We start from the raw sequence: 14,594 nt of genomic DNA on the forward strand, positions 1-14,594 counted from the left end.
AATAATTCTCCCTTTTCCAAACCACTTACTTTAAATAAAAATAGAGGAGAACCATTGACATGTTACCGCCACGTGTTAAATTAAAACGTTAAGGCTTTATCAAAGTATTGCAGCGGAAATCCAACTTAAATCTTAAAATATATAATTTAGAAAACCAATAAGTCAAAGCTTACAAATTGGAACCATAAATGCCCTTATTTAAAACCAAACCAATAATCAAAGTCCCAAAACATAATTAAAGTAGTAAAACATAAATAAGTTCAACACAAAGAACGAATACTCTCAATCACACCAATCCCTTGACAATGCGTATGTCAAATCCCCGAACTTCACATCATCAAGCTAACCTGTGCAATACTGCTCCCCAATAATACAAATGTAATAATTGGATCATCACAGGGTCATTGAAAGGCGAAGGCCATGACCAAAAGAAAACGCACACAAAAGCACGCAATCAGCAAAGCTGAGTACATACAAGCTACAACGTACCAAGCCTAGCATGCTCAACTAATTAAAGTAAATAAACATACAACACGAATTCATTAATCAAGACTCCACACTTAAACAATTCAATCGACTCAACATACTTGCTAATCAATTCCAAACACTTGACTCTTTATATTTAATTTAATTAATTTAATTTGGAGTAAGCAATAGACGAGGTTGTCCAATCCACCAAATCATTTTGGTCCCAAATGACCATTTAAAATAAAAGTTTAGCGCGATGCAAGAATGGGCGCGACTCCATTCTCACAAAGTTAGTCTAGGATCCCATCTAACTTTCATTATAAAAATAAAATGTAAATACCAAAAGAAAAGAGGACATGTTGATCAAACAAGCCTCGGAAAGCCACGGGCTACCACCGTGTACCCCAACCCATAATTGTCAATACTCTAGAAGTGCACGCTTTCTAGAGTTTTATTGCTCATCCATGTTTCACTTTACGTGATTACAATTTTAATTAATAGCCGACTCATTCAAGAAGACCATACATAACAATCATACATCAATTCACTTTTAATCTTATTTAGGACAATGGTGATCACATCACAAGTTGACCTTTAGTTCCATTAAACTTCCAAATTATCCAAATTGTTGAACATAGTCAACTCACCTAGCCATTTCGGCTTAATCCACCTTTACTCAACATACTAACAATTCATGATTGAGTAATAAAATAAAATAAATAACAACCTTGTGGAATAATTGATAAATTCATTCCATTTAAACCATTAAATTCCAATCCTTTAATAATCCAAATGTGGTTAACAAACCAATCCAATAAAATATGTTTGTATCAATATTCCATACAAATAATTAATCCAATATAATTCAACATGTTTGCATCCATAATTCCATACAAACATAATCAATTCACCAAAACATGTCTCATAAACATAAGCACATGAATTAATTAAATGTATAACCAAACAATTTTCATCCAAGTGTTCTCTAATCATGAAACTAAGTTCTTTTCTTTGGTACCTAAACATGATACTACTTACAACGAAATAGACATGTACATACCTCGTATAAACAATCCTTTGTGCCACGTTTAATCACTTAAAAGTCTCCTAGGGAATAATCACCTCATAGAAAACAACCAATAATCACAAATTAACACTTAAACAAATTTCCAACAATATAAATTTGATTAAAGATCTTTAAAACTTCATTAAAAACATGTTTTTATACTTAATTAATCAATAGAAATCCAATAGGAACAAAAGCCCCAATTTAATTAGTCATAAGAACCCTAAAATCCAAATTTAAATAAATTGAAACCCTAGGTTTTAAAATTATAAAATCTGAAAATTATAAAAACAATTATAATTTGAAATTATTATTTTAAAACATAGAAACATGATTTTGATACTAAAAATATAAACTTTATACTATAAAATCAAAACACAAAACTAATTAATCAAACATTAAGCATAAAAAAAAAACTTCGTTAAAAATCAAAAACTGCCCGAAAATCATATTTAGAGGCTGAATTTGGCCACAAGAGGGTGGTGCTCACTACCATAGGTAGTGAATCTTTCTTAAAACATTGTTTCCACATGGAAAACACTACTTTTTTGTCAAAATCGGATGAGTTCAGAACCTGATCGGGATTAAAACGGGATTAATATTAACGAACAAAAATCTAAACATTAAAACACGAATTTACGTGTTCAAAATAATCTGGGATTAAGTTAAACTAATTAGTAGTATAATCACCAAAAATTCAAAACATCATTACTATAAAATGCCTAAATCAATTGTTCATAAAAACCCTAAAATCATGATTTTTAATGATTAAAAACCCTAGGTTATTAAATTTACAAAATCTGAAAATTATAACATTTATAAAATCTGAAATTATAAAGTTTAATCATCAAAATACAATTTGATACTAATTAAATTAATTTCAAACAATAAAATCAAAACCCATAATCAATAATTATAAGTACACAAATTAATAAAACAAAGGAGAAAGAAAATAAGACTAACCTTTTGTGTGGGGAAATTTTTGGGGATGTATGGGGTATTTATAGGAGAGAGGGTAGTAGGGTAAGTAGGGATATTGGGCCTCATTAAATTAATGGGTCAATTAAGAAAGTAAACTGGGTTTGGTTTGTTTGTTGGACATAAATTATAGAAGGAAGGTTCATAAAAAGTTATTTGTAATAAAATCGTTTATCAACCCCAAAAATAATTTGAAACTTTTGAAATTAAATTCCGGAAAAATACAAATAAATATTATAAATAATATATAATTTCATTTATAATATATTTAAAAATATGGGGGATTACAGTACAACAGTAACTTTTGTTTTATAATATGTTTTAATTGGAAAATGAATAGTTTATAAAGGAGAAGAAGAGGTGATAATTGAATGTAGATATTAAGTTGGGGGAAAATGAATCAAATAACATTCATATATGTTTTTTTTTGAAGGGAACATTCATACATGTATTGAATTAAAGCTAGTTCTTTTTTAAGATAATAAGGGGATTAATTAATGAAGGGAGGTGACACGTGGCATTGGTGAAAAATAAATTTTAATTACATGTGGCATGATGGAGATGATGGTTTGTGTTTTTAAATACTAAGGGAACATTCATACATGTATTGAATTAAAGCTACTTCTTTTTTAAGATAATAAGGGGATTAATTAATGACGGGAGGTGACATGTGACATTGGTGAAAAATAAATTTTAATTACATGTTGCATGATGGAGATGATGATTTGTGTTTTTAAATACTAAGTATAGATATAGATATAAATAGATATAGAAGTATACATTGCCTTTTTTTTTTTTTTTTTTTTTTTTAAACAACTTTAAAAAATAATGTGCAGATATCTATACCTTAAAATATTTATCTACTTCAAAAAAAAATGATGGGGCATTCCGAGAATTGAATTCGGAACCTCTCGCACCCTAAGCGAGAATCATACCACTAGACCAAATGCCCAATTGTTGCTTATTTTTCAGAAAATTAGTTAGTTATATAAACTAAAGTTTATCATTAATTCGTGTAACACAAAGTTCAAAAATCCTATTTTCATACTCTTCGCTACCAAATTAAAAGTTCCTCAACATTTCTCAATTTATGGGCTTTCGTTTGAACTTTGAAGGTAAGAATTCTTCTATTATTAAGCACATATTATTTGATTAATCGTTCACTTTATTCTTGATTTCTCTAAATTATTGCTTAATTACACAATTACTTGCTAAATAATTTCATCGGTATGTTAAACGATTGTTAATACAGTCAAATTCTTGCTGAAAAAATAACCTTGAAACTGTCCAATTTAATTGTACGGTTTCATTATTATTGCATCGTGTTATATACGCATTAAACTTGAGCTATTGTCTATTTAGCTACTAGTATATCTTATTGACTTTATTTGTTGGTTGTGTGTGAGGGTTTGAAGTGTAGTGCATACCACATGTTCGACGAAATGCTAATGAGAATTATGAACTAGAAAAATAAAAGGAGAACAATGTACTTGTTGTAATTGTTGGTATATGGCTATTCTTTGATTTTTGGGGATTTAATTTAAAGTTATAGTTTTGATTAGTTTTGTTTCTTCTATCCCAGTTGAACTGATTTCGAGCTGTTGCAAGAGTTAGATTGTTGATTGGTTCTGCGATGTTGAAGACTGTATTTGGCGAACTGTTTAGTAAAGGAGTGCACAACAATGGAGGAAATAAAGCTATGCATTGTTTGTATATGATGACGAATAACATTCACACTGGACAGGTATACCATTTTATTTTTTAATATGACTGTTACTTGTATCTACATGATTTGCATATTAGCCTCATATATACATCCCTTTTTCTGTTATAGATGTATTCGTTGATGACATTTGGAAATTCATGGTGTTCTGGTTGATGTACACTTTGTCATACAGAGTAGCTTTTATCATTCATTCCCTTCCTTTTGAGATAGAGAGACAGAGAGTGACGGGTTGTTTGTGATCATGAGAATTGTAGACTAAGGTTTGAGTGGAGTGATGTATGAGATCTGAGAATTGACAAGAATGGGGTTCTGTGCTTTTTTCGTGAATTGGTTCTCTTTGGAATTTGGCTGGGACCTGGGAGCATAAAAATGTCTGCATTCTGACCTATTGCTAGAGTTTTAGATAGTTTTCAGAAAAATGTAACTTCTGTCATGAGTGTATATGCAAAAAAATATATCCTTTGTTATATGATGAACCTTTTGGGATGTAGGGTTGGCGCTATACTCCTAGCATATTGGTCAATGGTAGAGTAACTAACTATAGGATAAGGTTCGGATCTTTTAGAAGTTAGATTTGAAATTGTAACCAATTCTAAAATGTTAATAGGCTATTAGGAAAAGTAGCTTTGAGTAATGGTACTTGATTTCTAGGCATTCTGAGGCTGGTGTGAGGATACTGAGGAATATTTTGCAGTAGATATTGAATTTAAAAAGCACATTCACATTTGCAATCCTTTAAAAATGCAAATGCTACCAGCCAGTATCAGTAAATCTTAGTTCATGAACATGAATCAAGAAATCAGGGGTCTTTCCCTTCAGAACTGATCCATCTTCTATAAAAAATTGTGCTGTAATTGATGCATGTTAGGCTTAGCTGTTTGTTTATCTCTACACATCTTGTTTAGGATAGGAGCTTATTTTAAACAGAACTGAGTCTCAAGCTGAAGAGCTTTGTAGCCTCTTGTTCACCTTGAACCAAGTTGCAATAAGCTGCTCAATTTGGTGTTATGAGTGAATGTGGGCGATATATTTATGGGTTGTAAGTTAACTCTTTCAAGTGTCTTTTGCAAGACTAGATGCTTTATTATATTGTGCCTGATGCCTGGAGTTTAATGAAGTTATCCAAGTGAGAGATCAAGTATCTGCTTATAAGAAAATAATGTTCCAGAGCTGAATTTGTTTACTAATTTGGATACAGGTTAGTGTTGATGAGCAGGTTTAGTTAACTCTAAATAGTGAGTTTGATTTGGCCTTGATTTGCATGCAATTATATTTAATTTTGGGTTTTGAGCTAAAAAACAATTATGATTGGGTATAATTGAGCAGCTTTGTTAGCCATTACTTGCAACCACCATCTTTGAACAATTCTCTTGCAGCATTGCGCATATTGTTTACCTTCTTTGTGTTTTCATATAGCTATCTAAGGTACATTTATCTCAGCTTTTTGTATTGCATTCTCAGCTTCATAGGCAATAATTTTCACATGGGATGTGATGCTCGTGATGTCCTGGGCTATAAACCCAATCACCCAAGTGAGCTATTGACTTAACCTTGCCAGACTATTTTTTAGCGTGCAACTTGATATACTACTCTATTAGTTGTTTGCATTAGCTTAATGTGATGGCCTTATATTACTATCCTTATTTCTTGGTTGTATCTGTATCTAAGCCTGTGAGTCTAAACTCTCTAAAGTATATTTCACTGTTCAATGTCGATTGACTACATGCCTTCTCCTTTCATTCAGAGTCAATTGTACTAATCATCTAAAATAAGTTAAATAACGTATATTTATTTGCTCTTTCAATTTTTGGTATTTCATCTATATGTTGATAAATATGCTCACTGGCTCAAGTTCTCAGAAGATTGAATCCTTGATAATTAATTCCTGTCTGACATGAAACCTATTGCAGTCCCACTGTTCTCCAAGGAGCTTCTTTGGGGTGGAAGATTACCTGGATGATAATAATAGTCGGCCATATACATACCAGAAGGAGAAGAAATCAAAGAATCCACAAAAGCACATATCATTTAAGCAGCGGACAATTGCTTTTATGGAACCTTTTACCCTAGATGTATTAATCTCAAAGCGATTTGTTCAGGCTTCTCTTACTCATAGAGTGACATGTAAGCAGGTTGCAGTTTCTGGTACCAACTCCAAGGATATTAAAGCTGCTCTCAAATCCCGATGTGATATACCTGCTTGTTTGGCTGTTGGTAGGATTTTAGCTGATCGGGCAAGAGAAGCAGATGTTTATACAGCTTCTTACACCCCAAGGGCTAGAGACAAATTTGAAGGGAAGATTAGAGCGGTTGTGCAGTCTCTCATTGATAATGGCATCGATGTCAAAGTCTATCTAGACTGATTGTATACAGTGTTATCAAATCTTAGTGGCTGATTGTATACAGTATAAGACTTAATGGCTGTTTTTTTGTTACTTAGCCTTGGATTGTGGTTGGCTACTTGCCTTGTTAGGTTGCTCTAGCCTAGTAATTAGGTGAGAAATCCCAGTTTTTGAGTTTCATACGTTCTTGAAACGATAGGAAAACAAACAACTTTAGAAATCCACTTCCTATTGTTGAGACTTTGGGGGTGTTTGGTATCAAATTAGTAAAGATAATAGTAGATTGGAAACAAATTAGGGGGGGAAAGGGTAATATATATAGTGTTACCCTTACTAATTGTTTGGTATTCTTAAGAAAATGTAAATGATTATAACCAATCTATTTCCTCTTGTTTGACATAGATAACTTGGAAACAAAAAAGAGCAACAATGAGCCTAGTATATGAGCAACAACAGTTTTCTACTTACTGATCTTCTTGATCATACTAACCAAATCTTCTTGATCAACTTAAAGATAGGATATAAAATTGTTTCTTCTTATTAGGTTCTTGTATCTTCCCTTTATCTTATGCTATCCCTTCATTAGTTAGAGAGTAATAGGGAGTAAAAAAAATTAACCGAATTTGATAAAAAAGAAAAAATCAAGCATATTTGGTTCTGATCATATACAATAAGCAATTACATACTACCAATTTTGTATAAATGCAAGAACAAATTTTGTATTATAGCATAGACAAGCTATTCATATACGTAGTAGTTAAATTTCAGCTAGGCTTTTTATCATACAGGTTATGAGTACCCAAAAATGAATTCTAAATCTAGGAAAGATCAAACAAGTAGAGATTAGTGTATACAGTAAGCGATTTGCATTTCAGTTACAATCATATAAAACAATATCATTAAACTATATACTACCTCCAGTTCATTTTACTTGCAACAATTTCCTTTTTGGGGTGGTTCATATTACTTGCAACAATTTTTTTTTCCTTATTTAGTAACTTTTGAGTTGCACAATTACATATATGCCCTTACTTTTTTTCTAATCCTACTACTTAACAATTTTAATTGGATTTGCTTAGTTTTATGTTTTGATTAATTAACCTAACTATTCCCACCAAATTTACCCATTTCCCTTTAAATTCCTTCATCTCCCAACCACCTTCATTGAATCTGCATTCAATACAGATTGAAGATGGTTGAGAGCATTCAATTCTGGTTCCCAGAAAACCCACCCTCCCCCAAACCCTACTTCTTTAAAATTTTCACTCTCTCACTCTCTCTCCTCTTTGCCTTCTCTTTGTCTTCTCGTATACTTCATCTTCTTCTCTTTTCTCTCTTCATTTTCTGGGTTCCGCGACTTCCTCACTCTTCAATTCTCCATCAAAATGTCTCAAACTCAACCAAAAACTGCAGATCTCATCTGCCTTGAGTCCCTTTCTTCCGGATCTACACGTTCACCCCCTAAAGAGGGGGTTACGAGGTATGTGCCTAGGCGTGGTTCTCGTGTGATGAAGCCAGTCCGTCGGGCTTCAATCATTGCAAGAAGGAAGATTAGAGGGGCGAAGCTTGTTGAATACATCTCCAGTGATGAGGATGAGCAGCCCTTGCGCAGTTCTGGCTCCAAAAGACCTGTACCAGCAGCTGAAAGCCCAGATCTTGAGATTGTTGCAACCAAGGAGGGTGGATCTGCTCCTGCCGTCCCTGTACCAGCTCCTTCACCACCACAAGAAGCCATCTCCTCAACTGGGTCTTCGGCGTTTCTCGAATTGACTGCTGGTGAAGTTCTCCAGCCACCAGATTCTCATCCTATGATGGGTGGGAGTTCTACTGGCCCTAGTGGTGGTTCTAAGAGGGTCAGATCTGGATTTCCTGAGGGGCTTGAGCCTGATGATGTTGTGGAGGCTTACCTCTAGATCTACTACCCCCAGTAGTCCCTTTCCCCATACTGATTTGGGCAACATAATTTCTATCACCCCTTTCTTCTTTTACTGTTCCAATTTTTTGATATTCAGGTCAATAATGCTACATACTGGTTTTTGTGATTTTGTTTTTGGTTCTGTTGGCTTTTTTGTTACTGAATTTATGAGTCCCTGTGTTGTTGGCTTTTATGTTACTAAAATTCTAATTTACTGAGTGTTGTTGGTGTGTTGGATTAGCCTATATCATGTGTTGCTGTGTTGGATCTTGTTTTCCTTTGTGTTAGTGTGTTGGATCTGGTTATCCTGTGTACTGTTGGATTTTGTGTTGTTGGTGTGTTGGATTTAAGGCTGGAGAATTTGAGTCCCCTGTCTTTGATGTAATGAGTCCCCCCTCACAAAATGCATGTTACCCAATCCCATCCAAATGATGAAGGGACTCATCAAATAGCTATTTGAGTAAGTTGGCTGCTCTAGTACCCTCTTTTTGAGGAGTACTATTGAGGTACCACAACTCAAAGATGCCTTGAAAGATAATTAAACCCTAACTGATGGATGATTGTTACCTTTTAAAGATATTGATAGCATTAATGTCCCAAAAAGTGGATTTTGATACTTACATACCTTCAATTGCATATAAGACTGCCTATCTATGAATACACAATCTTTGTTATCAAAATACACCTAACCAATACTATTGTAAACAACAAAAAACATGTTAAAATTATGCTGGTTATGTGTGGCAGTCTATGCTTCATCTTGTGTGATATGCTTCCCTTCAATCTTCAGTCTGCATCAACCTCCATTTGGTTTTCATTTGCACCAGTTGTTGGAATAATGATTGAATCTAGGTAGTGAACTACCTCTGCAATGAGTTCCTTGTCCACCTCTAGCAAATCTGGTAGAACACCTTGCCTATCTAAACTCCTTTTTTTCATGTGTGGTGGTGTGTAGTTGTTACCCCCTTTTCTTCTTAAGACCTCAATCATGCAAGATTGGAGAGTAATCCAACAGTATTTATTAAGCTCTGCCTCAAATACATTGAATGCTATTTCTACTTCTCTTATAAGATCATCTAAATTTTGAGGAAATGACTGATACCGTAATGATTGAATGACATTGAAGAGTCCTAAGTCTAATACATTCATGTCTGGTGATTATGCTGGTTGAAAAATAAACTTGATGTTGAACCCATATGCTTGACATGCTTCCTGAAATTCTTCATCTTGTGGTATTTGGTGAGGCCTAGCATTGTCCCACCGAATTGTGATGTCCTTGGGCAGTTGGGGAGGCCATTGTGCATGTATTGTTGGCAACACATGGTTTAGTAGCATGTCCCTTATAGCTTCTTTGTTTATGCTCTGCACTGCCTTAGCTTCAATTGTACCCTTGTCTTTGTTTTTGCTTTTTTTCTTTGCTTGCTCATACTTGACAAAGGGAAATAGACCATACTTACCATCATGTAGTAATTGTTTGTTCTCATCATACAATGGTTTCCCAACCATGCCCATAAACATTGCCTTCACCTTAAATCTCCTTGACTGCTGTGCTCTGTATGGATTTTCTTCTGCTGGTAAAAGATAAAATGTTCTTGTTTCTGGGTTTATGAAAAACCACTTCTCATTAATGTGTATCCATTGTTGCATATCAACAAAAGAAGGGTCCCCTTCTGCAGGAATAGGGGTAATGTGACTGAGAACCCATTTCAGTCTTGCTATTTTATGATTGTCAGTCAGTGCTAGTTTGTTTGTGCTTGTGTGTGTTCTTAGTCTTCCCCTTTTCCTTAAACTATGAATTGCAGACTTAGAAATATGAAGGGTTGTAGCATACCCTCTTTCAGTTTGTCTCTTGTACAAAGGGATTGATGTTAAGAATTCATCAGTGTATTCCTTTTGTTTTCTACCACAAGTACCTAATTTCTTTGTCCTAACATCTACACCATTTCCTTCTAGCATGTGTTGTTTAATTACCTTAAACCATCTTGTTGTTGTTGATCTATGCACATAATGCTTTCTAGCCAAGTTTGATAAAAATCCTCTTGGCAAAGAGTCCCCCTCCATATTGAGCATGATCTCATCAACAAGATTCCTCTTTTCTTCCACTGTCATTTCTCTTTGTTGTCTGCCATAAACATGTTCTGCATCTTGTTGTTCAACATCATCATCTGCATCATAACCATCTTCTTCATCTGAGCTGCTGTTGTTATCATCACTGTATTCTGCACTGAATTGATGCCATGTTGCCATATCTTGTTCCTCATCATAAAGCTGATTTGCATTAAAGAAGAGTTATTCAAAGAACTCTGCCATGAGTCCCCCCTTTATTTTTTTTTTCAGGCTGACTGAAGGTGATGAAGTGGTGGCTGGAACTTTTTGGATGGTCTTCAACGGAGCCTAGTACAAATGGACATAGATGTTTCTTTTGATTAACTTAGCACTGTGAATGTAGGCTGATTACACAAGGAGTCCCTTTTAAATTTGGCTGGAAAAAAAAAGAGGGAATCCCTTTCCCATGTGAAAAAGCAGAAAATTTTGGGTGGGAAAAGTCCACCTAAGCATACTTTCCCACCCTTCATACTTTATTAAAAATTGGGACCACATACTTTCCCTCCTTATTATCTCCCTTAATTGATAAACCATCACATGCATTAAGCCCCTTAAAAGTTTTGTCTTGGTTTGCGTAAACTTGTACTTTGTTGCAAGTAAAATGAACCGGAGGTAGTACTATAATGTTACAAGACTGATTACAGAATTTTGTTCATTATTAAAAGAGAATACCTGGAATTTGGATAAACGTTGGAAGCATCCAGATTCAAGCATCATATTAGCAATAATGCCATGAAGCAAAAAGCAAGAGATTCAATTGAGAAAAGTAAAACTCAAATAAAACAAAAAAATTAGCACAGAAAACCCTAGAAATTAATACCATGGATGGAAAATAGCAATCAACAAATGGACCAAACACTCAATTAAGGAAAAAATTTAACAACTTGAGCGAAATCTATAACTTCGATCGATCAAAATTGGGATTTTTTTTAGAGATTTGTCGTATGCGAGCCTGAGAGGAGAGAGGAGATTTAGATTTGTCTTTTTGAGTTAGAGGAGAGAAATGAATTTGTTTCCCCATGTTTTACACGGGAAACAAAGTGGTGGAATGGGTTAGAGAAAAGAAATGGTTTCTCTTGCTTAACTCATTAACCAAAAAAAAAAAAAAACTCATTAACCAAACATGTTCTAACGGAAACGGTAACATAATTTCGTTTCTAGCCCTACAAAAATAGCATACCAAACACCCCCTTTGTTACCTTGTCACGTTATTTTTTTTTTTTTAATTTTTTATTTATTTAGGAATTGCTTGATTTTGTGATTTTGAAAGACGATGATGTTGATGAGTTCCCATTCAATCACCCAAGGATGTTCATGCTTTATCCAATTGGTTGATTCATTGGTTTGGTAGGTGCCAAATCTCGTCATCTCCTATCATTTGTTCCTATAGTATCTCCATTTGTTCAATCTAGCTGTGTAGTAGTTAATTATCCAAACTTTAACTTTGTGTCTGAGTTAGCTTGAACATGTCTCTTAAATTTAGGTGTTCTTTCTTGTCGTTCCCCATGGTACGGTCCTTTATTTGCCATATGATTATTGTTTTGCTAAAGACCGAATATCCATATAGTCAATAATTTAGCTTACAAATTGTTATCGACCAATTAGGGCCTATTCACTTTAGCTTAATTTCAGTTCAGTTCACTTTAGCTCCTAATTTCCTTCTCTCATAAAATATTCTATCAACTCTATTCAGTTCAGTTCAGCTCTAATCAGTTTAGTTCAGCTCAGTTTAGTGAATGTGAACAAACCCTTAGTGGTGTTTCTAGCCTTTCTTTTTTTTTTTTTTTGTTGTTGTTGTTATCTTGTAAAGCTTTTGTTTTTGTTTTTTTTTTCCAAAATATTAACTGCCGAAAAAACCAAAAATTTTAGGGTTCGTTTGACATCGCTGTGGTTTCTATTATTTTTTTTATTTTTATTTGTTTTTGTTTTGTTTTTCAAAGTCATATGATATATGATATATAATGAATCAAAAATAAGTCCAACAAAAAAGTGAAAACACCTTGAAAACAAAAAACAATGTCAAACAAGTAGTCCATAAACAAATTTCATTTTAGCTCACAGTGAATTCTAAGTTATAGAAAAAAACCCCGAAAAACTCTCTGTTCTCTCTCATCCCAAAAACCAAAACAGAGAACTCCCTTCCCCTGAAACCTAGGACCTCGCCAGAGTTTTGGCGTCGCGGCCCCTCTGACAAGTTTCCTCTTTCGTTTTTAGCTCTCTTTTCAAGTTTTTAATCTCGAATAGGTTAGCGGAGGGAAAGAAGGTTGTTTTCAAATCGGGTTTCAAGGTTGGTTGACAAAACAAGAATCGACGGCTACCTTTAACGCTGCCGGCTAGTGGTGTAAAGTTAGGGTTAGGGTTTGTTTCTTGCGTTGGGCTTTATTCTCGAATCTTTTTCCTTTTGTGAGTTCGGGGTTTGTTTTGAGACTCCTTCTGCGGCCGTCGTTTGGTTTGCCGGTGAAGGATCTATCGGTTTAATAGGTTGTTTCTGTTGTGCCTAAAATTTTACTACAGGTTCAGATGACTGCAGGTTGCTAGATCGCAGGTCACAGGTTGCTAGGTCGCATGTTACAGATTGCTACGTGATCAGCTACCTGGTTCTAGGTCTTAAATATAATCAAACAAAGATATTTCCAAGGAATATTCTAAGAGAATCCAAGTTTGAATGAAATCAAATTTGTTATAAGCTTTCCTACAATCAAGGAGGAGATATTTCCCACCAGGAATAAGTTAATCGGAAATGTTAAATGTATCTACACCGCAAATCAGTCCACATTCATTGAAGACCAAATCAAGGAGTCAAACTACTTCTCCTATTTTCGTGGAGGACACTCCCACTATCCTCCAACTAACCAGCAACAAAGAACAAGTCAAAAGGCAAAGGATAAACACAAAGAGAATATGGCATAAATCTCGTAGCTGAACCTGACAGCTAACTCCTACTTTTAAGGAATCATCAAGGAAGTTGTTACAAGACTTCAAAAGACTCCCCCATTATAAATAGGATGGAAGACCATTGTAAAAACACAAGATACGAGCCCTAGGCATCATATTTCATAGTCATTAGCAATTAGTACTAAATTACAGGTTCATTCTTAGTCACAAAACAACCTGTATTGTACCTGTAATTCATTCTCAAACTAGTAAATTGGTGGACTCAACGCCACCCGCAGTTTTTACCCTTATTCCTGGGGTTTTCTGCGTCATCATCTTGTGTCTCTTTTCCTCTTTCCCCTTTGTTCATCTTTTGTAGGTTATCTACCCTCATTAATTGAACCTACACTATCATTTGCATACTTTTTAATCTAGCTGTTGTCCTATAGAACCTGGTCGAATCTAGCGAGCAGATTTTGGCCAAAACAGTTTCCAACCTTGTGTTTTCTTTCTTGTTTGAATGGATTTTAATTTGTTTTTAATTTTCCTTGCTTTAATGGGTTTTGCTGTAAGTTTATTGCTCTTCGATGCGGTTTTCTTTGTCCTAATTGGTGTTTGTCAAGTTTTTTGAGGTTTTAAAGGAGTGTGTTAAGCTCCTGTTTATAGTTTTGGATATTCGAGTTCGTGTATTTTGGGGGGTTTGCCATTGGAGTGGTATCCTTTGGTTATTGTAATTGGTCAGGGCTTGTAGTTTGGTCGTCGTTTCCTCCTTCGATTTTTTCAGACGAAGGATTTTCAATCTATTACTTTGAAAATTTCCTATCTTATATATAATTGCTCCTCAAAATGAAATGTTTGGGGGCCTTCAAAATTCTCATTCCCAGAGAAGAGATCAATGGTACCCACAGTTAAGGGTACCAAATCACTTAAATGTGTGATTCAATATGTGTTGTTATGCCCTAACCACTTTGTTTCCTATCCCATCTACTTTATGTTATTGGCTATTAGTGGTGCCTTTTCAGCTCGTTAATATGTATGCCAAAGTTTGTTTGTTCAACATCCTCTTATACATTCTCCAGGTTCAATGGAAAGTGGGATACAATAATATAATGTTGTATT

The 14,594-nt window shown here is 34.4% G+C and overlaps 2 protein-coding genes and 1 non-coding gene across 5 annotated transcripts; 1 reads left to right on the forward strand and 2 right to left on the reverse strand.

Moving 5' to 3' along the window:
* Positions 1-3,292: 3,292 nt before the first annotated feature.
* Positions 3,293-6,698, forward strand: LOC110708543. 3 transcript variants are annotated; one of them, XM_021886682.1, is made up of 3 exons: positions 3,293-3,627; positions 4,095-4,256; positions 6,149-6,698. In XM_021886682.1, exons 2-3 carry the CDS (start codon positions 4,146-4,148, stop codon positions 6,599-6,601), a joined length of 564 nt encoding a protein of 187 aa, XP_021742374.1. In that variant the 5' UTR covers positions 3,293-3,627; positions 4,095-4,145; the 3' UTR covers positions 6,602-6,698. The 3 variants fall into 3 exon arrangements, with proteins under 3 accessions (XP_021742374.1, XP_021742376.1, XP_021742375.1); XM_021886684.1 differs by having other exon boundaries at positions 4,127-4,256; XM_021886683.1 differs by lacking the exon at positions 3,293-3,627 and adding an exon at positions 3,889-3,998.
* On the reverse strand, positions 3,393-3,464 carry TRNAP-AGG. Its single transcript has one exon. It is a non-coding gene; the product is annotated as a tRNA-Pro (tRNA).
* Positions 6,699-9,653: 2,955 nt separating the features above from the next.
* LOC110708912 lies at positions 9,654-10,742 on the reverse strand. Its single transcript, XM_021887137.1, has one exon. It carries the CDS (start codon positions 10,740-10,742, stop codon positions 9,654-9,656), a length of 1,089 nt encoding a protein of 362 aa, XP_021742829.1.
* Positions 10,743-14,594: the final 3,852 nt, after the last annotated feature.

This window comes from Chenopodium quinoa, unplaced genomic scaffold (assembly GCF_001683475.1).
Source record: "Chenopodium quinoa cultivar QQ74 unplaced genomic scaffold, ASM168347v1, whole genome shotgun sequence".
NCBI lineage: Eukaryota > Viridiplantae > Streptophyta > Magnoliopsida > Caryophyllales > Amaranthaceae > Chenopodium > Chenopodium quinoa.